The 24981-nt window shown below is 47.3% G+C and overlaps 1 protein-coding gene across 2 annotated transcripts; it reads right to left on the reverse strand.

The window, feature by feature from the left end:
• Nucleotides 1-8530: 8530 nt before the first annotated feature.
• Nucleotides 8531-24742, reverse strand: LOC144733169 (uncharacterized). Of its 2 annotated transcripts, none has more exons than XM_078614952.1 (4): nt 24634-24742; nt 15388-15497; nt 14462-14820; nt 8531-11760 (listed from the first exon to the last, which is right to left on the reverse strand). In XM_078614952.1, the coding sequence occupies exons 2-4, from the start codon at nt 15437-15439 to the stop codon at nt 10681-10683; spliced, it is 1491 nt and encodes a 496-aa protein (XP_078471078.1). In that variant the 5' UTR covers nt 15440-15497; nt 24634-24742; the 3' UTR covers nt 8531-10680. The 2 variants fall into 2 exon arrangements, with proteins under 2 accessions (XP_078471078.1, XP_078471079.1); XM_078614953.1 differs by lacking the exon at nt 24634-24742 and adding an exon at nt 24059-24613.
• Between the last annotated feature and the right edge of the window lie 239 nt (nt 24743-24981).

Here is a 24981-nt window from a genome sequence, read left to right on the forward strand (position 1 = left end):
AGACTGAAGGGCGGTCAGGCGGGCTGAGAACGCGAGAAGAGCGGTGCGCAGGGAGAGTGGGGAAAGAAAGAGGAGAATCGGACGTCGTCCAAATCGTCACCGCGTTCTGTTCACGCGACAAACCTCCCCGCGGATTGGCTGTGGCGGGTGGTGGCGGGTTTTAACGACACAACATTTTGTATTGACGTGGTCTAACCCCCAACAAAACACCTCTCATGGTTACCATCGGCCGCTTCCTCCTTACTGCTACGCGTTAAACTATCCTAGTCATACTCTATGGTTCTTTCGGTAAAGTCACGTAGAAAGAAAATAAATTAAATAATACAATGCGACGTTTCGATTGCAACACAATCATCAGGTACAAATGAAAGAGAAAACAAACCTAGTAAACTTATAAATAGAATGCAATACAACACAGAGAGTCGGCTAACATAACAGTCATTACCCTACCTGGTTGATTACGTTCTTCCAAAGATTGCTAAATTTGAGAGAGACATAAAACACAGACACGGAGACACACAAACAGACACACAAGCAGAGAGATAACACAGAGGCACAGAGAGAGACACACAACATAGACACACAGAGACACAACGCTTCTGTATCCGTGGACAGGGTTGTGGCGACAATTACAGTTTAATGCATCGCTCACTTTTACGCATCGAACTGAAACCCCACCCTCTCATCTTGCAGCTCACCGGCGTTGATTTGTAGCCAGCCCGGGTTGCTGACGAGGCCGCCGTGAGCGGAAACTCGTCCAGTTTGGTGACACTGAATGGCGTGACCTTGGCTAGGAGGGCAATTGCGTTTTACTACGCAACAAAACATTATTTTAAACGTCCAGAGACAGATATGTGGAGGAGAAATATAATCTTCATATACATTATTTTTACTTCTTTTGCGGGGTCCCCCCCATTTCATATTTAAATCTTTAAAAAGAAAACGCGTAATCATTCTAAGGTGTAATGCTGGTCGGGAAAGGCTACATGCTAAGCTGAAGGAATACATTGCTTTCAATTGGTTAGAAATGTCGATATATTATTATTTGTGTCACTAGGTGTCCACCAGATGCGGTGGAAACCAGGTGACACGGATAATCAGGAAGTATACACAAGCCCCCCTCTCTGATTGGCTACTTAATGGGGGCCTCAAAGGGGGACTGGTTACAGGGCAGTGCAGGGGGCATTGAAGGCCGAGGTACGAACAATGGAAGTTGAGGCGGGCAAACGGAGGGGTGCTGGACAGGGGAGGTCGGTTTGGGGATCCGTGAAAGAACGAGTGGGAAGCTGATTATTTGGAGATGGAAAGCGGAAGGTCAAGGAATCTTTGGGAAGGGGGCTTAAAGAATGTACAGGCTGCTTTTATTGTTTTAAACACTTCTGAGAATTTGCAACGATACCAGGAAAAATGTGCCTCCATGCTCTGGAGACCACCTGGAGAAGATTCCAGGCGCGCGTTGACAACGATGGCGAACAAGTGGGAGACCCTTTGACTTTTTGAAGCTATTAACATTACATTTGTAATCATGTTACAGTCTATTATCATCCGTTCTTTGTCCATTAGAAACGATAGTCCCGTATAAATGTTAACATGTTTTTGAAGCATCCTGTATAAAGGGGAAGCGAGGCAGTTTGGAGTGAAGGGAATGAAGACTGCATGTGCGTGTGTCTCCTTGCTGGATGAAATAAAGACTCTCGTTGTTGTAGACTTCTGCGATCTGGTGTCACTACGATTGTACATCTACTTACGAATATTCGACTATCAGAGATACGAACAAAACCTGTCCCGTATATCCAGTGGCAGCATGTGTGAGAGTGTGTGAGGGAGTGTGGAAGGAAATAAGTGTGTGTGAGGGGTTAGGGGGTGAGTGTGTGAGGGAATTAGTGCGTGAGGGATTCGGGGGTGACAATGGTCGTGGTGGAGCCCCAGCACTGCGGCCTGGTGCCCGGGGGAGCCTCGGTCTCGCCTGGCTCGGCGGCAGGGTTCAGCTCGCCCTGGTCCGGCCGGAGCTCGAGCACCGAGGCCTGGGCCGGTTCGGGCTCGGAGGTTGAGGGACGAGGCGCTGGGCGTGCGTGCGGCCTCGGTGGCCCCGCAAGAGGCAGCGGCTCCCGCATCTCTCTGCCGAGGAGAAGCTCCTGCGACGACGCAGCCTCTTGGCCGTGACAGAGCTGGGGGGGGGGGGGGGGGCGACGGAGCCGGGGGGGCGGACGGCGCGAGCAAAGGGAGCCGACACTGACTCACTCACACATCATACACTCATCACTCACACATCATACACTCACTCACATCATACACTCACTCACATCATACACTGACTCACTCACACATCATACACTCGCACAACCACTGACCCATTCACTCATCATACACAGGTTCACTCATCGTGCGCTGGCTAACTCGCACATCATACACTCACACTGCCGCTGACTCGCTCACACGTCATACACTGACTCACTCATCATGCGCTTACTAACACATCGTGCGCTGACTCACACATCATACACTCAAGCTACTACTGACTCACTCACATCATACACTGGGAGTGTCGTGCTGCCAGCTATGGCTGCAGGTTTTGTCGTACGTGTTATGTATATCGTTTATTGTTAAATTTAAAATCACAGTTCCTATGATTACTGTTGTTACATTGTTTTTTAGCTTTATTTTGGTGATTCGAAAACATATGGTTAATCTAAATTGTTATATGGTTGTTGTTGTTGGCTTGCACCATATTGGATTTTTGCACACAGCGTTTTAATACTCTTTTTTTATATTTGCTGGTTTATTCCAGGATGTTTCTGTTACACGTCGTCGCTTTAAGATGTTCTGTTGCGGTTGCGCCCGACTTAAGAGCCGGATGGCTCACAAGGCTATACCTAATAAATGAAACTTGAAACGTGTGTGGACCGAGACTCGTAAGTTTAACCGCCTCGCAATAGATGGCGGTGGAGAACCAGTGGCATCTACATCTGCAGAACGTGAAGAACCTGTGGCATCTACGTCTGCAGAACGTGATGAACCAGTGGTATCTACATCTGCAAAACGTGATGAACCAGTGGTATCCAACATCTGCAGAGCGTGAAGAACCAGTGGCATCTACGTCTGCAGAACGTGATGAACCAGTGGTATCTACATCTGCAAAACGTGAAGAACCAGTGGCTTCTACGTCTGCAGAACGTGATGAAGCCGTGGCATCTACATCTGCAGAACACGAAGAACCTGTGGCATCTACGTCTGCAGAACGTGATGAACCAGTGGCATCTACATCTGCAAAACGTGAAGAACCAGTGGCATCTATGTCTGCAGAACGTGATGAACCCGTGGCATCTACGTCTACAGAACGTGATGAACCAGTGGCATCTACATATACAGGAGACTATACAGCTTTTAATGCCACCCCCGTGTTCAGTGTACATGCCATGGCGTACAACGTGTGTCAAATGGACAGGAGTAAAGTTGGACTTACGAACAAATCGATTTACGAACACAGTACCTCTTGAACCTAACTCGTTCGTAAGTAGAGGAGTTCATGTATAGTGCAGTGTGTATAATAGTGTAGTAGAATATAAGGTAGTGAAGTAGTGTATAATGTATAGTAGTACCCTGCATGTCATACAACATGTCTGTAATCGCCAGGGATTAAAGCTGGACTCAAGAACAAATCGGACTTACGAACACAGTTAACTCTGGAACAAAACTCGTTCATGAGTAGAGGAGTCCATGTACAGTGATAACTTGACTTTCATTTTGACTTTCGTCCACTTTAATTTCGACGCTACGCTCGTTTGGCCGTTTTCAATTCTACACTACTATAATAGTATAAACTACCATATCACTATACTACTATGTGCTACTATTTTATTTATATACTACTATATTACTAAATACTACTATATTACTTTACTATATTACTATGTAACTATACTACTATATACAACTATTTTACTGAATATCTACTACTATATTGCTATCTACCACTATATTTCGTCCACGCAGCTTTCCTCTTTCCTCCGATTTCATCCCAAAACTTCCACGATGTTCGCGCCACGCGTCGTCTTTTTCGTTCAGTCTTTGAATAGAAGCCATTCAGTGAGCATCTCTTATATTCGTGTTTATTCATACGTTATTAATATTGTACTTATTTCTGTGATTATATCGCGAACAATTCATAGTTAATGTTATGATAACAGTATGATATACTACAGTGTTCGTAGTTATTTTCGTGATTATACTACACGTGTACAGTATTCATACTGTGCTTATTTTGTGATTGCTGTAAAAAACGTATTTTAGTGCATTAATATATTCATAATGGGTCCTAAGTGTGAAAATAGTAAAGCTAAACGAACCCGTAGGGTTCTCAATTTGAAAGAAAAGCTTCACAGAGTCAAACTTAATGAGCAAGGCATGATGAACCTCATCCGCACCAATTTTCTCCTTCCTAGTTCATGAATATAGATTCCCCCTACATCACTAATATATTCATCGTCCACTTCCACAAGATAACAAATATTTTAAGGAATAATTTTCTTTCTTTATTTAGTTTATTTATTTATTTTAATTATAGTTTATTTAGGTTTCGCACGCATTATATAGTTACTGTAGTTATTTGCACGTCCGTTTTCATATTTACTGTAGTTATTTGCATGGACGTTTTTCGCCGGCCAAAATAAATTCGCAAGGCTAAATGAAGGCTCTGCTTTGACATTCGTCCATTTTTGACATTCGTCAATGCTCTGGTCCCTAAGCAGACGAAAGTGCAAAGGTGTTCCTGTATATACCTTAAACCACCTCCACCTCTCTCGATTGCTTCATTCATAGTCTTTCGTTCTTTCGGTAAAGTCACGTAGATAGAAAAAATAAAATAAAAGTAATTTTGTATTTATTATTTTACTTTTATTACTGAAAGAACCAAGAATAAGTCTACATTATAGACTGCCAGTACACTCACCCAGCTTAGGCTAGGATATTTTGCGCCCGGGGACGAACTATAAAATTGGCGCCCCCCCCCCCCGTTTAATCACATTCTCCTATTACATCGAATAAGGAATAACAATTTAAATTTTTATGAAACATTGTATTTAAAGAAGCAAATTTATAGAAATATTACATGGCTCACTCAGTCACTGTCGTAGACTGGCTGACATAGTCTACAAAAGATAAATTTTTCTTGATTTCACTGTCGCAAACTGGTCAATCACGTAATCAAAATCAGTTTTTTTCCAATGTTTCTCTTTCAACGCTAAGAAGAGCAAGATCGCTGAGACGATCTTGTCCCATTGAAGCACACAAATGCGACAAAATAAGTTTCCATTTGCTGAACGACCGCTCACAGCTTGCAATTGAAACTGCTATTGTTAATACAATTTGCAGTGAAATTCGCAAATTCGGAAATATGTCGTCTCCATAAAACACAATAAAACCAAGAAGATCCAAAGGAGTTTCTGGTAGAACTTCATTCCGGTTACTGAGCAGCATTTTGCAATCTCCAATTTCTGTGAAAAGTTTGTGGCCATTGATGTCGGTGTCATAGAAATTTGCAAAATCTGTGCAATTTCGACGAATTGCACCGATATCTGTGTCGGATAGAAGAGTTTTGACATCCAGCAGACTTACTTAGATTAAGAACCAGGCTACAGTCTACATTATAGACTGTCAATACACTCACTTAGATTAAGAACCAGGCTACAGTCTACATTATAGACTGTCAGTGCACTCACTTAGATTAAGAACCAGGCTACAGTCTACATTATAGACTATCAGTACACTCACTTAGATTAAGAACCAGGCTACAGTCTACATTAGTGTGTTTTTAAATTAACTTTATTTTTATTATTATTTTTCTCTCTACGTGACTTGACGGAAAGAACCAAAGAATATAAATTCCTGCAGTCACGGAAGTTTTAAGTAAAAATTTTCTCCCTTCACTTTCCACTTCCCCTCTCCAGCCAATCAGCTTCCCACTCTTTCCCTCGCGGATCCCCAAACCGACCTCCCCTGTCCAATCGCCCCTCCGTTTTCCCGCGTCTCCTTCCATTTTGTATCTCGACCTCCATTGGCCCCTTCAATGCCCTGCCTCTAACCAATCACCGTATCAGGCCCCGTTAAGTAACCAATCAGAGAATGTGAGAGGGGTGGGAGGGGCTTGTTTTTTACCTCCTGAGTGTGACGCGGTGTGTGTACACGTGTCTGTGTGTGGGTGGGTCCACGTCTAGCCAAGCCCCTCCCACTCCCCCACCAGTTACCAGAAGTTGGTTCCTAGACAGAAGTTCCTCTTCTTCCTCTTCTCATCCACTCTGCTGCTGTCCGCACATGGCACTGGAACTGCAACTGCCTCCCAGATGAACACCACACAGACGTGTTCAACCACACACCCACACACGTGTTCAGCCACACACACTCGTGTACACCCACACACACTCGTGTACACCCACACACACTCGTGTACATCCACACACACTCGTGTACACACACACACACTCGTGTACACCCACCCCTTGCAGCGCACTGAGTCTTTGCGCTGCAGTGGTACCCAACAATCATGCTGATGTAGATGCTCATATTCTATGTAGATGTCACTCACGTCTGACATGGCTATTGTTCGTGATGTTCTGTCCGACGACAGATATGGGGGTGCGTGTTTATAGGGGATCTTCCTGATATGAGGGTGCTGAGTTTGGTCACGTGACCAGGAAGATCCGGGTTGAGGGACTCTGAGCCACGAGGCCAGCATGGGGTGGCGGCCATTACGCAGAGTACAAAATGGAGGTACAATTAGTGTCTCAGTGAAGACGGGTGCATCTGTGCATTGCGATACTTTGAGAAGCATTATCTGTAAGTTCGTTTATGTTCTCATAATACTGGGCAATGCTGTTACGATGTTGAGATTGCCGTTATAATGCTGCAAATGCCCTTAGAATGCTGTTAAATTTTTTGCGATGAATATGGGGCCTAGTTAACAACGATGCCTGCCACTTACATTATCGTGAATTTTTTTGTAAGTTGGATAAGTCGAGCCAGACTTGTGCCCCTGTAACTTAAATTTGTTCTTGAGAGTGAGGATGTCGAAGTATCTCATCCACAGTTCAGTGTTATACATAGCACTGTACATTTAGGCTGCGGTATGGTGATTACACAAAGTGACCTTATTTAACGCAGTTGCTTATTCTCTTGTATAGCTTTTCAGTGCTAATGTAGGTGCCTGGTCCATCCAGGACTTATTGTTGAGATTCAGGTTATCTAAGACAATGTTATGATGCTGCAGTGTTCATTCATTGTATTGATATTGCAAGTGTAATGGATTCATTTTAGGCGCAAACACTTCTTGGGAGGCAACACTCAGTTATTAGAACAGTAAGTATATAACACTGCACATTACACATAGGGTGGTGACCACCGACCTACTCTAGCTAACACACACTTCTCTAACTCTCAGCTACTCTAGTGTGACCCAGCCAGGTGGGATACTGGCAGGTCCGCTGACTGGAGGCTTGTCTCTTCTTGGCGTCTTCACGAGGCGTCTTCATTCTCGGCACAGGCAGCCTCGAACCTCGTGAGGAGGCTGCTGATATGGGCCTCGGCGTGCCCGGGCCCCACCCCGGCCACGCCTCCCTTCGAGCTCCCTCTGGAAGCCCCCCCCCCGCCCTGCTGTCCACGTGCCCCCCCGAGGTTCCCCCGGGCCCCCGGCCCCCACTGGGATCCGGTCACGTGTCCAGCACCGGCCCTGACGTCATTCCCGCCTCCAGCCGGGATGACGTCATGTGTGTGTGTAGACCCACGTGGTAGTAACGCTCCCGGCACAGTGACGTCACACGTGTGCGTGTGTACACAGTAGTGATACCACAATCATTACACGAGTATTAATGGATGCTGCATTTTGTGTTCTGTTTTTACATCAGTTTTACCTCGTTGAGAAACATGAAACTCGTTGAAACTCATTGATACTCATCGTAATGTTCATTCTCATTCATTAAATACGTTGGAGTCGGATGTTCAACCTGGCTCTGAAGGTTTATTGAATGCGAGGTTATCTATTCGGACAGTGGTGCAGCGCAGCGCACAGCGAGGCTGAGACACTTAATAAAAGTTGTGTTGTGGGTCAGATCGCGTCAATGTATAAATGTGGTGTCGTTAAACCCGCCACCACCTGGCACAGCCAATCAGTAAGGTTTAGCGTCACGTACACAGAAGGTGACCAATTCATTACTCGTACAGCACGAGTGTATAGTGTAGTGTATAGTACTGTATAGTCGTGTAGTGTGTAGTTTATAGTAGTGTAGTGTACAGTGGAGTGCATAGTGTAGTGTTTCGTGTAGTATACTAGTACAGCACTACACCGGTTGTGTGTTGGAGAGCAATTCCACAACATTTGCAACTAAATTACGGATGATATTGGTCGTGAAAACCTACGTGGTAAAATCGCTGTTATTCACAATTGCACCCATTGAAAATTGTGTAATTCTACACTACGCAGTGCGTTTACAAAGCAACAAATGTCACAGAAAGAGGTCAGGCAGTCGTCAAACGGACGAGGTGATTGGACAGAGGCTTTTATTGATTAATAAACCACTATTAGTATTCGCGATAAGCGGTGTACGTAGTTTTCACATGGAGTGTCAGCTTAGAGGTCATAATATTGGCCTAACGTTGATTGACCGTAGTCAAATGTTAACTACATATCAAAGCTCCGGGTCTCCTTGGCCACGGTCATTCCCTCTCTTCTCTACGCTTGTGAAACGTGGACCTCCCCTAATGTAACATCTTTGCCGGTTAGACACATTCAGGCTGGCCCTGCCTACGATCTATCCTGGGTTTAACCTGCAAGTTGGATTGTGTGAGGAGCTCACAAATCGTTGAAGGATGTGGACAAAGTCCCTTCATTAGTGAGCTTCACCGGCAGGCAAGGCTGCGTTGGCTTGGTCATGTAGCCCGCATGCCCAGCCACCGCATTCCCAAGCAGCTTCTGTTGGGCTGGATAGAGGGGACTAAACGGGCAAGGCACGGACTAGCGAAGAGATGGAGTGATGTGGTACAGGAGGATGTGGAGCTGAGTGGACTTGCCGATGACTGGTACCAGCGGTGTCAAGATCGGCCTCTGTGGAGGAGGCTCGTGAAGGACGCTGCTACTGGGCAGTTGGAGGCAGTCGCCCTCCAGTAACAGCAGAGGGCAGAGGAGCGACGCTCACAAGAACGAGCGGAGCGCCGGACAAATACATTGCAGCAACTTGGCGCAGTAGGGGGCATAGGTGGTGCTTCTGCCAGTCATCTCATTTGGTCAATATATGACACTTGCTGGGTCTGTCCCGTGACCTGCTCCTGCACCTAGCCTGGCACATCAGTCCAACCAATGGCACCTGCAGGGTCTGTCTCGTGACCTCCTCCTGCACCTAGCCTGGCACAGCAGTCCAACCCATGGCACCTGCAGGGTCTGTCCCGTGACCTCCTGCCAGCAGCGAGCCTTCGACATTGACAATTTCAGTTCTATGTTTATCTTCATCCATGCTCATTGCATCTAAAAGCTGCGTTGGATACGATAATTATAATTGCATAATCACGTTCAGGGCGACATCGTGTGCATGGCAATTATTATAATTGTTGTTACTTACTACAGCGAATTAAATCCGTCAGATAATGAGAATTAATTAAAAGCAATCGAGGAATGCGATTAGAAATAGTACGAGCAACGTCAACATGAAACCCGACAGCTCAAAATTTAAATCAGTAAGCAATAATCAATAAATGGTTACACAAATGAAAGGTATAAGCAACATAATAGTTACCACACACACACAAAGAGGAATAGAAAAGTACGTGTGCACGCGTGGTGTGTGTGTACACGTGTGTATGTGTATTCGTGTGTGTGTGTGCACGTGAGTGTTTGTGTGTGTACATGTGTGTGCGGTGGGTGTACACGTGCGTGTGTGCGTGTATGTTCACGTGTGTGGGTGTACACGTGTGTGTAATTATTATTTTTGGTTGTAAATTAATTATTTTAATCGTTTTAATATGTACTTGTTTTGTAAGTGTGGACAGTGATATAGGCGGTGCGTATATACAGGTTGCTTCAAAAAAATGTTCACACATTTGAGAATGTTGAACACAACCACGAGAAATGTGCCGCCTCCGGTCTCTGGAGACCACCTGGAGAAGATTCCAGGCACGCGTTGACATCGATGGCGAACAAGCGGGAGAATCTTTGAAGCTGTTAACAATACATTTGTTATCATGTTACAGTCCATTATAATCTGTTGTTTTTCCATTAAAAACTTTCGTCCCATGTAAGTGTTAACACTTTTTTGAAGCACCCTTTGTATTGATGTTGTTGCTGTTGAGGTTAGGCGTAGCGCTCATTGTGAACAGCTAAGAATGGGTGCTGTCTACCCTCTCTGGCGGTGGTGAAATAGCAGGAGGTCGTGTCAAGATGTTCAAACACCAAACAGAAACCTTTTGCAAGGAATCAAGTTTCTGCATTGACCACCACACGGAACCTGTGGTGACCCGGCAAACCTCTGGTCGTATATTGATGGCAGTGTCTTTGTAACTGATTGGCATATTCCATAAGTACAAGTGTAAGTATGAATGGGGGGTGGTTGGTCGCGGTGCGAGCAGGAACCGCGCACGCTGAGCCCCCTTCGTGTACTCTGAGACCTTGCTGTACGTATCGAGGGGGAGGATACCCGTCATCTATTTCCTATTTCTCTGGATGTAATCGGTGGTTTTCGCCATGTGGATCAGGTGCAACTTCAAGTCGTCGTACGTCTTCTGCCAGTGCTCTGCTATCTTTGATGGGCTCCCCTTGTGCAGATCGACCCCGGCCAAGATCAGGCTCGCGACGTCGACTACGAGGAACACGGAGCTCACTGCGATCCCGGCTACCCGCAAGCCGCCGCTCGCCACACCCTTCACCACCGCCAAAGCGACGTCGTCGGCCACTTTCGCGCCTTCCACAGCCACTTTCGCGCCTTCCACAGCCACTTTCGTGCCAACCACGGCCATTTTCGTGCTTTGCATGGCCATTTTCGTGGCAACCGCGGCCACTTTTGTGCCTTCCACGGCCACTTTCGTGCTTTCCGTGGCCACTTTCGCGCTAATCGTGGCCACTGTCGCGCCAAACGCAGCCACTGTCGCGCCTTCCGCGGCCAGTTTCGCGCCTTTCACGGCCATTTTAGTGCTTGCCCCGGCCACTGTCGTGTCAACTGCGGCCAGTTTCGCGCCTTCCGCGGCCAGTTTCGCATTCCTGGCCATATCAATTCCGTTTAAGAAGCCTCTCCACGCCCATTTATCAAAAGATATTTCAACATAAGTTCCGATTTTCTCACAAGTGACTTTGGTCACCAGCGTGGCCATGGTGACAACGTTGAGCTTGCTCACTGCCAAGTAAATCGACTGCACGGCTTCAGCGAGCTTTTCGCCAGCAATTTTATCCTTCTCGATGTTTTCTGTCGCCTCCTTGGTCGAGGCTTTGTTCATCACCAGCACGGCGATCGACGCCCCCGCGGCCGTGATGCCTCCGGCAACCCCCGTGGCCGTGCCGGCGATGGTGAGGCCCAGAGACGCGCCGAAGGTCACCGGGATGAGGGCTATGCCGGCGATGGCCATGGCACCACCAGCGATGCTCGCGGAAGAGCCAGCGACCTTGGAGATGTTGCCGTCTCTCGCTCTCTTCTTCAGCTGAACGATCATGTCGGCGAGCATCTTCAAGACCCCAATTCTTTTCTTCTTCCATTCTGGAAATACCTCCACGAGTTTGCTGTGTGCTTTCGACTGTTTTGGAAACAACAACAAAAGGTGAAGCAAGGATGGTGGAATGCATTTTTTTTTGACAGTGGCATGAAGACAACTGATTACGTAAAGTCGTTATCCTTTCGGAGTACCCTTTGAAACGTGTAGATCCAGTATATGTCTGAATTCTGTAACGGCAAAAAGCCACTGTGAGTGGCCACGTGGAATGTCTGATCACTCACTGAGGAGGAGAGGCTGCCATTCCTTTGTCTGGAGCTGGACCAGTACCGCCTAGATCTCTGCATTATTCAGGTGGTTCGGTAGATTGGCTCTGGCTCTTGCAACCATGAGGGGTGGACAGTCCTCTACTCAGAGCAGGAGACTGCTAAGCAACAGGGAGTGGCTTTTGTTCTGAACTAAATAATTAAGGGAGCGTGGGAGCGTTGCGGTGAAGTGTGAAAAGCTGTCAGCCCCAGGCTACTGTGGTCTCGCCTCCCCATAAATCGGACGCAATAAATGGTGGTGGTGATTGCTTACAACCTCCCTGATCATGAACATCAGTGGAGAGATGCAGGCAAGTCCGATGCCTTCGATGACCTCCTGTCACAGGTGCTAGTTTAAGTGGCCTCTCTGGATGGAATCATCCTGTTGAGTTACTTTAATGCCCGAGTTGGTCATGATGCTGGCACCTGGTCTGGAGTGATTGGAAGGCATGGGCCAAATCAGCTCAATAACAACGGTAGGAGGCTGCGTGACTTCTGTGCAGCCCATGGGCTTGTAATTACCAACACGCTGTTCCGACATCGGCACATCCACACAACATCATGGATGCATGCTGGGTCCAAGCAAGAACGTCTGGATTATATAGTGACAGAACAGTGGATGTGGGCCCATGTCCTTGACACTAGGACCTACCGTGGAGCTGATCTGCTCACTGACCATCAACTTATACTCTTTGGTTCTTTCGGTAAAGTCACGTAGGTATAAAATACATCTTTTTTTAAATTTTATTTTATATCTATACTTACGTGACTTTACCGAAAGAACCAGATTCCTGCAGTCAAATCAAGATTGACCATCGACTTGTCATCTGTAAAATGCGCCTGACATTATTCCACTCCTGTGTTGGGTGTACACCCAGGACCCCATTCAAACCCTTAGTGGCTTGGTCTCAGCTAGCTGATGAAAGTTGCAAGCGAGAATTTTATTATCGTTTGCAGCTGGGGTTGGCATCATCCCCCACTCCTCCAGATGTCGAGGGGAAATGGGCGAGGTTTAGGACTGTGGTTCATGCAGCTGCAATGGCTGCTTTGGGTACGCGGTCCAGACCTCCGCAGAGACCCTGGCTGACAGAGGAGGTGTTCAAGCTGTCTGAGAAAAAAATTAACCCGTAAAAACAAAGTTTTTCACTATAAATCCTTTATATGCGTGGCATCGGTTTCATTTTATTATTCATTTCTGTTTTTCTTGAGTAAGTAAGCAAGCGAAGTTAATATAAAGGATTTAAAAATGAAAGATCACCTCTTGACATGCCCCGTATATTCCCGAGGGCACTAGCGTTGACCCGTTTTACCACTTTCAAGAACCTAGCGGCTTCAATTTAACTGCTCTATAAATAGTCTCCACTTTACAGCGTGGGGGCAGGGATTTCATGCCATGTGGTTAGTCAACATTTGCGTCATCATGAAACGGGCGGCTCGAGTCCTCTCGTCCTCTGGTTTGAGATGGCTGCCACCTATGGGTCAGATGATTGTCTGCCACCATTACGCATTTGGTAAATAAATATTTTTTAAAAAATCCCTAAACAGTGTAACATTTTGGAAAAAAAATTTCACGAAAATTAATTGTCACGCACAACGAGTCTGTGTGCAAAATGTCAGCTCGATTGGATCACGGGAAGTGGGATAAAAAACGACCGAAAGATTTGCACGGTCCTAAGCAAGCAAGCAAGCACGCAAGCAAGTGAACTTAATATAAAGGATTTAATAAGTATAACCCGTAATAAGTATAACCCGTAAAAACAAAGTTTTTCACTATAAATCCTTTATATGCGTGGCAGCGAACTTAATATAAAGGATTTAAAAATATATTCGCCTGTGGAGGACGCGGGGATCTATCCCACGACCTTTGGCATGGGAAGCGAGGGCGCTACCAACTGCACTACTCCGCCACGGCCTGTGGAGGGGTTACGCTCTGGGCTCTTATACTGTGACGTTCAGCCAAAGCCATGAATGAGTTCTATTTGAATATATGTAAAATATTTTTTTGGCCTAAAAAGTGTAAAATTTTGGGAATTTTTTTTCACGAACATTAATTGTCTGGCACAACGAGTCTGTGTGGAAAATGTCAGCTCGATTGGATCACGGGAAGTGGGTTAAAAAACGACCGAAAGATTTGCACGGTCGTAAGCAAGCAAGCAAGCACGCAAGCAAGCAAGCATGCGAACTTAATATAAAGGATTAAAAAAGCGACAGGCCCACTTTCATCGGCTACAGCATCCCATGTCAGAGAATGAGGAGGCTTACCGCAGCCTTTGCTCGGAAGTTCGGAGAGCCGTGAGGCACTGCAAGGATGGGTGGTGGAGAGAAAAACCGAAGTGCCCAGAGGAAGAAAATCCACGCAACCACAGGGAGCGAGAGAGAAAGAGATATACACACAGACTCTAATTATATGGCAGGCATCGTCCCGGTCGGGATCTTACCACAAACCACCAGAATGCCAAAAGGAAGTTATGCCCACTCACCCATTCCTCACCACCATCCTGTGCGGGTGGGGATGATTGTGGTGAGGATGCGTTTCTCTCATCCGTTGCTCCTCCTTTCTTTGCCACCCATTGCATTTCATAAAGTTTCACAGACACGAGCTTCTCCCTCGCTTCTTCCGCCACAGTCTCCAGTGTCGTATCCTTCCTCACCTTGGGTTTGCTCTCCCATTTCTGCTCACACTTAGCTTGTGGGCAGGATAATTCTGTCTGCGTCGATTCCAACTCCCAGTGGACCTCAACGCAGACCTCGCAGAAGCTGTGACAGCATGACAACCTCACCGGATTGTAAAATAAACACCCGCATATCTGGCAGGTGCATTCATCTGGGTTTGTCTGATCTGTAATAGAAGACACACACCACCACCAACAAGAAAGATGTCAATGATAGGGTTCACAAATTTTGTTTGTGGCTGCCCATAGACTCAGCACTGCAACCCATAGACTCAGCACTACCCATAGCCTCAGCACTGCCCATAGATTAAACACTGATACCCATAGACTCAACACTGCTACCCATAGGCTCAGCACTGCTACCCATAGACTCACCACTACCCATAGACTCAACACTGCGCATAGACTCAACACTACCCATAGACTCAACACTACTCATATACTCAACACTATCCATAGACTCAACACTGCCCGTAGACTCAGCACTACCCATAGACTCAACACTACCCATAGACTCAACACTACCCATAGACTCAACACTACCCATAGACTCAACACTACCCATAGACTCAACACTACCCATAGACTCAACAATGCCCATAGACTCGACACTACCCATAGACTCAACACTGCCCATAGACTCAACACTGCGCATAGACTCAACACTACCCATAGACTCGACACTACCCAGACTCAACACTGTCCATAGACTCAACACTGCCCCTATGACTCACCTCTACCTGTAGTTGTAGTTTGTAGTTCACCTTTGCTCTGTTCTGAGCCCATGTCGTTGCTGTGCCTCTTACAATCGCAGCCACGAGCGTTGTCCTTGATGTGGAGAGTTCTGTGGGCAACATGGTGTGATAGTGAGCTTGTGTAGTATATAGTGTAGTGTATAGTGTAGTGTATATTAGTGAATAGTGTAGTGTATAGTGGTGTAGTGTATAGTGGTGTAGTGTAGTTTATAGTAGTGTCGTATATAGTAGTGGAGTGTATAATAGTGTATAGTGTAATGTAGGTTATGGTCTAGTGTATAGTAGTATAGTGTATAGTTGTGTAGTGTATAGTGCAGTGAGTAGTGTAGTGTATGGTAGTGTAGTGTTTAATAGTGTAGAGTATAGTGTTTTGTGTAGTGTAATGTATTGGTAGTGTATACAATAAACTATACACTACACTATTATACACTACACTATAAACTGCATTATATAATACACTACACTATACAAGGCACTATACTACTATAAACTAAACTATTGTACACTACTAGAGATTACACTTATACAATACACTACTAAACACTACACTATACACGACTAGCATATAGCCCGTCCAAGGAAAATATTGACCCACTCATGATTATTAATGAGGGGGTGGGGGCGGGGTCAACAGGAGTGACGTCATCCGCTCATGATTATTGATGAGTGTGCTCCATGTGGAGTGACGTCAGGCGCGGGACATACATTCTTAGCTCATTAGTAAACTATACACTACTCAACACTATACTATAGGCTGCTCTACCGTACACTTAACTATTATGCGAAAGCGAACGTCCATAAAAAAAAGAATTCACTCTTGATATGTAAAATTAAAAAAGTTAAATACCGAGGCACAATGCAATTGGACTCATCTTTTATTTGCACTGCAGGGGTTCACTGAACGGGCGCGCGTCACTCCTCGGCCAAATGCTAAACCGGCGCTTTGGCAGTATAACCGGCACATTGGCGGCACACCTGGAGCATTGGCGCGAGTCCATACACTACACTACACACTACACTATAAACTACACTATACACTACACTATACACTACACTATACACTACACTATACACTACACTATAAACTACACCATACACTATACACTACACTATACACTACTTTCCACTACAATACACGTGACATTACTGCACTACCATCCACTACACTACACCACACAATACACTACACTATACATTTCTATACACTACACTATACTATATACTACACTATACACCAGAGGTGGGACAAAGTCATTGTTATGCAAGTCCAAGTCGAGTCGCAAGTCATCAAATTCATGACTCGAGTCTGACTCGAGTCCAAGTCACATGACTCGAGTCCACATCTCATAGGTGGGACAAAGTCATTGTTATGCAAGTCCAAGTCGAGTCGCAAGTCATCAAATTCATGACTCGAGTCTGACTCGAGTCCAAGTCACATGACTCGAGTCCACACCTCTGCTATACACAACAACATACACAACACGACACACTACCATACACTACACTATACACGACTTTACACTACATTAATATACACTAAACTTAAAAATCTAGATAGATACACTAGACAAAACACAACACGACTGTACACTCCACTATTACAATACACTACAATATACAAAACTATACACTACACTATACAGTACACTACTGTACACTGCACATATGTACACTATACTACTTTACACTACACTATACACTACATTACGATACACTACACTATATACCACACTATACACTACTATACACTAATATACAATTACACTATATACTACACTATACACGACTGTACCCTACAATACGATACACAACACTGCTGTACACTATACACTGCACTATACACTACAATACACACTTCATTTATATATGTAGGACTCGTACTGACGCGACAGCTTCTTTGTCTTTCTTTGGTTCTTTATTAACATTTTTGGTTCCACATCTCTTCCGTCGACATCACTCAATGTCCCTCCGTACACTTCGACTCGCAGCTCCCCGTCAACATCACTCAATGTCCCTCCGCTCGCTCACTCGCTCCGCTGGCTTCGCTCGCTCTCCTTCTGCTCCTCCAGCGATCCTCCTCTCTGCTCTCTCTCTCCAGCTCGGCCGCTCTTTGTTAACTTTGTTGTCCCACTCCGTCGTAACTCTCCGTCGTCTCTCTCTCCCCCAAGGTCCGTTACACCGCTGCTATTCTACGCTGTACTCGCTCCATCCACTGTTACTCTATACTGTATTGTCTCTATCCACTGCTACCTTATACTTTATTCTCTTTGTCCACTGCTACCTTATACTTTACTCTCTCTATCCGCTGCTCCGTCTCTCCAACCGTTCGTATCTCGTCCCAGGCACCAAACCCCCCCCCCCCCCCCCCCCCGTTTAACTTCACGCTCTCCACCTTTATCCCTGAACCAATTACCCTTAATTAATTAGGTCATCCTCCGCGACGCCACTCGCCCCCAGCACCCGGTGCCACGTGGCGTTGTTGTTGCAGACACACCGGCGCCAATGTCAGACAACCGTCCCTTTCATCCAATCAGAGCCCTGCGTCCTCAATTACCCCCGGCCACCTGCAGCCCCCTTAACTATCACGCCACCTTAATTGGTAAGACAACAATGGCTAGCCAATCAGCGCCCTGTGTCCTCATTCGCCCTCACTGTCCGCCACGTGCACGTATATTGACCCAGCGCGTGACGCGTGTCTCAAGCACTACATCACCCCCCCCCCCCCCCATGTTTAAAGAGTTAGCCGTCCCAGCTAAGCACAACGCGTCACGCAGCAATACACAACAACCCGACACAATGTACATGATCCCCCCCTTAATACGGCAACCAACTTCTGTGTCACGCAATGTTTATGGAAAAGTCACTCTTCGGGAGCAGGTTCCCGCAGCCGGCCCGTCACCCCGGCCCGGGTGAACAGGGGGCAAGGGCGGGGAGCATCTCTCCATGGGTGCGGGGCAGCGTCCTGCCCGAACGTGCGCCTCTCTTTGTTGCACCGGCCATTCCCCAACGAGACCCCAATCTGGTCGCATGCATCCCGGGGTGGCCCCTGACTCAGAAATGGCGACCCTGCAGACACACGGGGGGTAAACTGCTGAGGTGCGTTCTCCCGTCGCCGCACAGTACGCTCGTCGGACACATCCAATACAGGCCGTTCCGAGATGGGAGATGACGCATCATAAGCTACCACATATTTCTTTAACTGCGACGGGTGAACATGCCACCATCGGCGACCGCACCGAATCCTCACACTCTGGTCCCTACGAACCCCCACAAATTCACTGGGACCCTGCCAGGGCCGATGGAATTTCGGTGACGTGCCCACTGGCACCATGAGACAATGTAACCCGGCCCTGTCTCCCATTTGCCATGGTTCCCGCGGAGGCTGTGTACCATACAGGAGCTCGTTAGCCGCCTGCCTCCGCTTTGTGTTACCCAGTTAACCCACCGGTGCTCGCAACGGCACCCGATATGGTTGCGCCGGCGCCTCTTGCCGCGCGCACTCGTTACATGCTTTACGTACAATGAACATCGTTCTGCAATCCCGGCTAGTAAAATCGTTACCCAAAGTCAATGCGGTTTCCTTCTCCCCCAAGTGCATCAACACTCGTGCGCATCGTGAATAAGTTTTACCCTCAAGCACAATGGTACCACAATACAAAATGTCAGCAACACGACATCCCAACAAATATGGTCGATACAACTGCATGAAGCAAATAATCGCCTACAATTCTCTGCGCGTTACAAAACATTCTTGCTCCGCTGGCAGATAGCACACGGCTGCCGTATGCAATGACTCTTTCCACCCCATCGATTTTCTGCGCAATAACAACCATCTCTTCAAAATTTTGATATATCTGAGCGGCGGTGCGTCTGCCAACGCATCCCGAAGTGCTTCAACGAACGCTGTTCGTCGTCATCTCACAGGAACCCTTCACCCCTAGCGGTCAGTGTATGCAGTGGCCTCGTAATCGTAGCAAATCTTTACCAAATCGACGGTAGTATAACGCAATTTCCACGAAGCTACGCACTTCCGACACTGACCTCGGCACTGGCCACGTGCGTACACAACTCGCTTTCTCCTAGTCAGTGGCATTCCTGCCGCGCTGACAACATGACCCAATACTTGACAGGCGTTCTCAACAAAATGGCATATTTGGGTTTAAAATTTCAAATTAACGTCTCACATCCAGCAAACACAGTTTCCAACCGTTGCAATTTTGCCTCAAAATCCTTACAAACCACAATGACATCGTCAGGTATATCAACATGACTCCCACTGCAATCCGGTGATGTTTCAACAGGGACGCGTGACCGACACCATATTTCCCTGAGCTAAAGACGTTTTTAAATTTCAAAAGCAGCTTACGGAGACGCGACCCCTGCTTGGATGTCAAATCATCATTACATTACAATCCCAGAACCACTTCGGTTCCTCGTAACACTGTGGCAGCGCATTTCCCTCGCCCGCTGCCAAGCACGCAACCCCATCTGAGTTCTGCGCAGCCAATGCATGCTCTAACGTAGTCCCTTTTTGAATAACAACTGACTCGTGCCCCGTATTAACAATCTGCATGAATGGTTCGCACTTCGCCGGCACCATCGTAAAAGCTCCAACCAAGGAGGGCGTCCGTGCCACAGCGTTTGATGGTGTCAACAAATCACTCTTTCCCCCCAAGTTATCCAAAGGCAGGCACTTTCAAGCGCAAAGGCACGAGCATCAGCGTCGCAGGTGGAACACGCACTATGCGACTAACCACCGCCAGCCCCCGGCACTTACATGAATTAATAACCACACACATTGCTCACTCAACATCATCATCGTCACAATTATCGTCATTATCGTTAACATCATCGTCCTCATCGGCACAATCATCGTCATCATTGTTAACATCATTGTCATCATCGTCACAATCGTCGCCACAATCATCGTAGCACATTTAGATGGAGTTCCCCAAAATTTAAGACATTTCCCCGATGGCAATTCCAACCATCGCCCCTCTATTGAGATCTTTAATGGCATCTTTTGCAAAAAAAATCTGTGCCCAACAAACATGGCATGGCCAGAACAGTCGAAACCAAAATGTATCCCGTTACACACACCACCCCAACTTTAATTGTTGCAAGCACGCGAGCCAAAATTGCCAACTGCCCCCATTTGTCACTATACACGTAGCATCCACTGGTTCCAAATTTTTTGGCGAGGTTGGCAATGAACGAAAGTTTCCAAGAAAAGAGGGTCGCTGAAGCCCCCGTATCGACAATTACTCTAATCTGTACCCCTTGAACAAGCGCCACCACATATGATGAACCTAAAACGCGTTGAACCAACGCGCCCCATACATCGTTACCGTGCGATTGGTACGAAGGGGAATTTAGTGTGTGGTGTCGCGGATGGGTGATGGGAAGGATACGGCCGTGTATTAAATGTGTCACGACTCGCCTGATAGTCCTGGGATGGGAAGAATCAGTGGTTGTAGTCTCCTGATGACCGCGGGAAGACGCCTCTCCGTCTCCAGCAGTCCCGTGCGAAGCGTCCTCGACGCCCGTACTCGTAGTTCGTCCGCGGGGTGGCGAGGCAGGTTTGCGAGCGGCCATGCGGCCACTGCTGCCAGCGACCCCGGTCCCTCCGACTCCGACGTGCCCCCGGCCGCGCCGGCGCACACCACCAGAGGCCGTGCCGTCACCACCGCTGGTTTGTCGCGAAGCCTCAACCGTTCCACGTGCAGCTGGCATAGCGAGAGACACAGCTGTGCCGCCGGCCACCGCTGTTGTCGCAGGCTCGGGCAGCGGCTGGTCCGATCCTGTCGGCGCCTCTTGTATCGTTTTCGAACTCCTTCGCGAGCGCCATCATGTTGGCCTCCCACTCAGCCATCGCAGTCCTCCATACATGAGGCGGGCTTGGTTCGTTATCGTCGTTCCGGTCGTCCTCCTCCCGCGGAGGCGCCCCACCATCCAGGTCCATCAGGGGAGCGGGAGCCTACAGCCCCGACGGGGTTATCACGTCCACATCGCTGCTGTCCGTCGACGAGCCCGCTGGTGCGTTCTTCTTTTTCGTTGCTTTCTTCGACATGTCGGCGCGGTTCTTTTGATCACTTCTAACACCAGTTGTAGGACTCGTACTGACGCGACAGCTTCTTTGTCTTTCTTTGGTTCTTTATTAACATTTTTGGTTCCACATCTCTTCCGTCGACATCACTCAATGTCCCTCCGTACACTTCGACTCGCAGCTCCCCGTCAACATCACTCAATGTCCCTCCGCTCGCTCACTCGCTCCGCTCCGCTGGCTTCGCTCGCTCTCCTTCTGCTCCTCCAGCGATCCTCCTCTCTGCTCTCTCTCTCCAGCTCGGCCGCTCTTTGTTAACTTTGTTGTCCCACACCGTCGTAACTCTCCGTCATCTCTCTCTCCCCCAAGGTCCGTTACACCGCTGCTATTCTACGCTGTCCACTGTTACTCTATACTGTATTGTCTCTATCCACTGCTACCTTATACTTTATTCTCTTTGTCCACTGCTACCTTATACTTTACTCTCTCTATCCGCTGCTCCGTCTCTCCAACCGTTCGTATCTCGTCCCAGGCACCAAACCCCCCCGTTTAACTCCACGCTCTCCACCTTTATCCCTGAACCAATTACCCTTAATAAATTAGGTCATCCTCCGCGACGCCACTCGCCCCCAGCACCAGGTGCCACGTGGCGTTGTTGTTGCAGACACGCCGGCGCCAATGTCAGACAACCGTCCCTCTCATCCAATCAGAGCCCTGCGTCCTCAAATACCCCTGGCCACCTGCAGCCCCCTTAACTATCATGCCACCTTAATTGGTACGACAACAACGGCTAGCCAATCAGCGCCCTGTGTCCTCGTTCACCCTCACGGTCCGCCACGTGCACGTATATCGACCCAGCGCGTGACGCGTGTTTCTCAAGGCCTACATATAGAAGACATTATACACTGTACTATACGCTGCACGATTGTACACTACTCTACTACACACTACTATACACTACACTATGCACTAAACTAGTATACACTATACACTACACTATACACTACACTGCTATAAATTGTACGTTACACCACACTTCTATACACTGTGACTACACTACTATACACTACACTCTACACTACACTCTTATATCATACACTACTACACTACAATATATACTACACTATACCATAAACTATACATTACACTATTCTTTACTTTACACTACACTATTTTACATTACACTACTATACACTACACTATACACTACATCACTATACACTACACTATACACTGCACTACTAAACCCTAGTATATACACTACTATACACTACACTACTATTTACTACACTATAAACTACAATGTAAACTAAACTTTACACTACTGTATTAATGTATAGAGCTCCATAGAGAAATACATAGACACATTAAAGTAGCGAGTAACAGCACCTATGAAGGCTATCGGCACTGTGGCACACACAGAGGGGGTGAGTGGCCAGCACCACCATGCCCGGCCGCCTTTGTCTCCCCAGTGCTGGCGATGTTAACCACACACCACCGCTACACCACCGCCACCACCGTTACACCAGCTACTCATTTCAGGCTGAGTCGACCTAGGGGAGGCCCAGGACCGGTTCAGATAATCGTCATCGAACACGGCAAAACGGGTTCGATTCCCGCTCACGGACAACACCACGGGTGACGATTCTCTAAATCGGTCCTGGGCCTCCCCTAGGTCGACTCAGCCTCAAATGAGTACCTGGTGCGGTGTGTAAACATTGCCACTAGGGAGACAAAGGCGGTCGGGCGTGGTGCTGGCCACCCACCCCCTCATGGACCGTGCCGGCCTTCATAGGTGCTCGCTAACAGCACTTGGCCCTACAGTCTGTTAAGGCTAAATGGGGGAACTTTGTTGATCTTTGTTGTGTCTACCTGTGTGTATCTACCTGTGCAGCGTAAGCACTAACCACTATACACACACTCACTCACTCACCTGTGAGTCTACACACTCACTCACCACTCACCTGTGAGTCTATACACGCACTCACCACTCACCTGTGAGTCTACACACTCACTCACCACTCACCTGTGAGTATATACACTCACTCACCACTCACCTGTGAGTCTACACACTCACTCACCACTCACCTGTGAGTCTACACACTCACTCACCACTCACCTGTGAGTCTACACACTCACTCACCACTCACCTGTGAGTCTACACACTCACTCACCACTCACCTGTGAGTCTACACACTCACTCACTACTCACCTGTGAGTCTACACACTCACTCACCACTCACCTGTGAGTCTACACACTCACTCACCACTCACCTGTGAGTCTACACACTCACTCACCACTCACCTGTGAGTCTACACACTCACTCACCACTCACCTGTGAGTCTACACACTCACTCACCACTCACCTGTGAGTCTACACACACACTCACCACTCACCTGTGAGTCTACACACTCACTCACGACTCACCTGTGAGTTTACACACTCACCACACACCTGTGAGTCTACACACTCACTCACCACTCACCTGTGAGTTTACACACTCACTCACCACTCACTTGTGAGTCTACACACTCACCACACACCTGTGAGTCTACACAATCACTCACCACTCACTTGTGAGTCTACACACTCACTCACCACTTACCCCGTGTGTTGGAACTGAATACATGTCTTGCCTCCAAAGTCTACGTCTACGATTCAGTTGAACCCATTGCATATGGGTAGTGTTATTCTTTGCAGTTTTGAAGCAACTTCAGTCGTTTTAGTCTATGGGTAGTGTTGAGCCTATGAGTAGTGTTGAGTCTATGGGCAGTGTTGAGTCTATGGGTAATGTTGAGTCTATGGGCAGTGTTGAGTCTATGGGCAGTGTTGAGTCGATGGGATGTGTTGAATCTACTTGGGCAGAGAGTAACAACGGTTCACGAGCTAATCAGAAAATCTGATTGCCGTGGAACGGATTGTGCAGCGAGAATTGAATACTGAAATATCCGCAGGGTAATCACAGTTATCAACGTGACGTCTGCAACGAGCGAAACTCCCTTTAGTGTATCGTGATGACAACGTATCCATAATTTAATGTTTTTGTAGGGGATTAGGTATTTGACGCGATCGAACAAAACTTCCCAAGTATGAGTATTGGCGGCTATCGCCTTCAGTGTTGAAATGCTAAGGCGTATTATTGTGAAGGTGTATAACGAGCAGGCGTTTTAAAGTGCTTACCCCTTCTCCTCGCGATTCCAATCGGCTGTGGTGGTTGTAATTTTGCGAGCGAGCGGTATTTATACAAAGCCAGGCTGGTTTTGACTTCAGCTTTGACGCAAATTCCCGGATTTGAACAAGGTCAAGACAATTTGCAGGAAGCACACACACACACACCTGTGTGTGTGTGTAAAGTACACCCACGCATTTTCCACGAGGTGCAAAGCCAGGCAGATTCGAGATCAGCGCACACACACAAACAAAGACAAAGACACGCACTCAACTTAGTGTGTGTGTCTTTGTGTGGGGGCAGTAATGTAGCGGTAGTGAAGCAGTTAGCGCGCATCACTACGAACCTGGCGACCCGGG

The sequence above is a fragment of the Lampetra planeri genome, chromosome 45 (assembly GCF_965212315.1).
Source record: "Lampetra planeri chromosome 45, kcLamPlan1.2.h2, whole genome shotgun sequence".
Lineage (NCBI taxonomy): Eukaryota > Metazoa > Chordata > Hyperoartia > Petromyzontiformes > Petromyzontidae > Lampetra > Lampetra planeri.

Coding starts and splice junctions, on each gene's coding strand:
- LOC144733169 (XM_078614952.1), bottom strand. CDS start 15,439: ATGGGCTCAGAACAGAGCAAAGGTGAACTACAAACTACAACTACAGGT. Junction 14,821..15,387: donor AACTACAACTACAGGTAGAG/GTGAGTCATAGG, acceptor CTTCTATTACAG/ATCAGACAAACCCAGATGAA. Junction 11,761..14,461: donor AGGATGGTGGTGAGGAATGG/GTGAGTGGGCAT, acceptor TTTCCAAAACAG/TCGAAAGCACACAGCAAACT.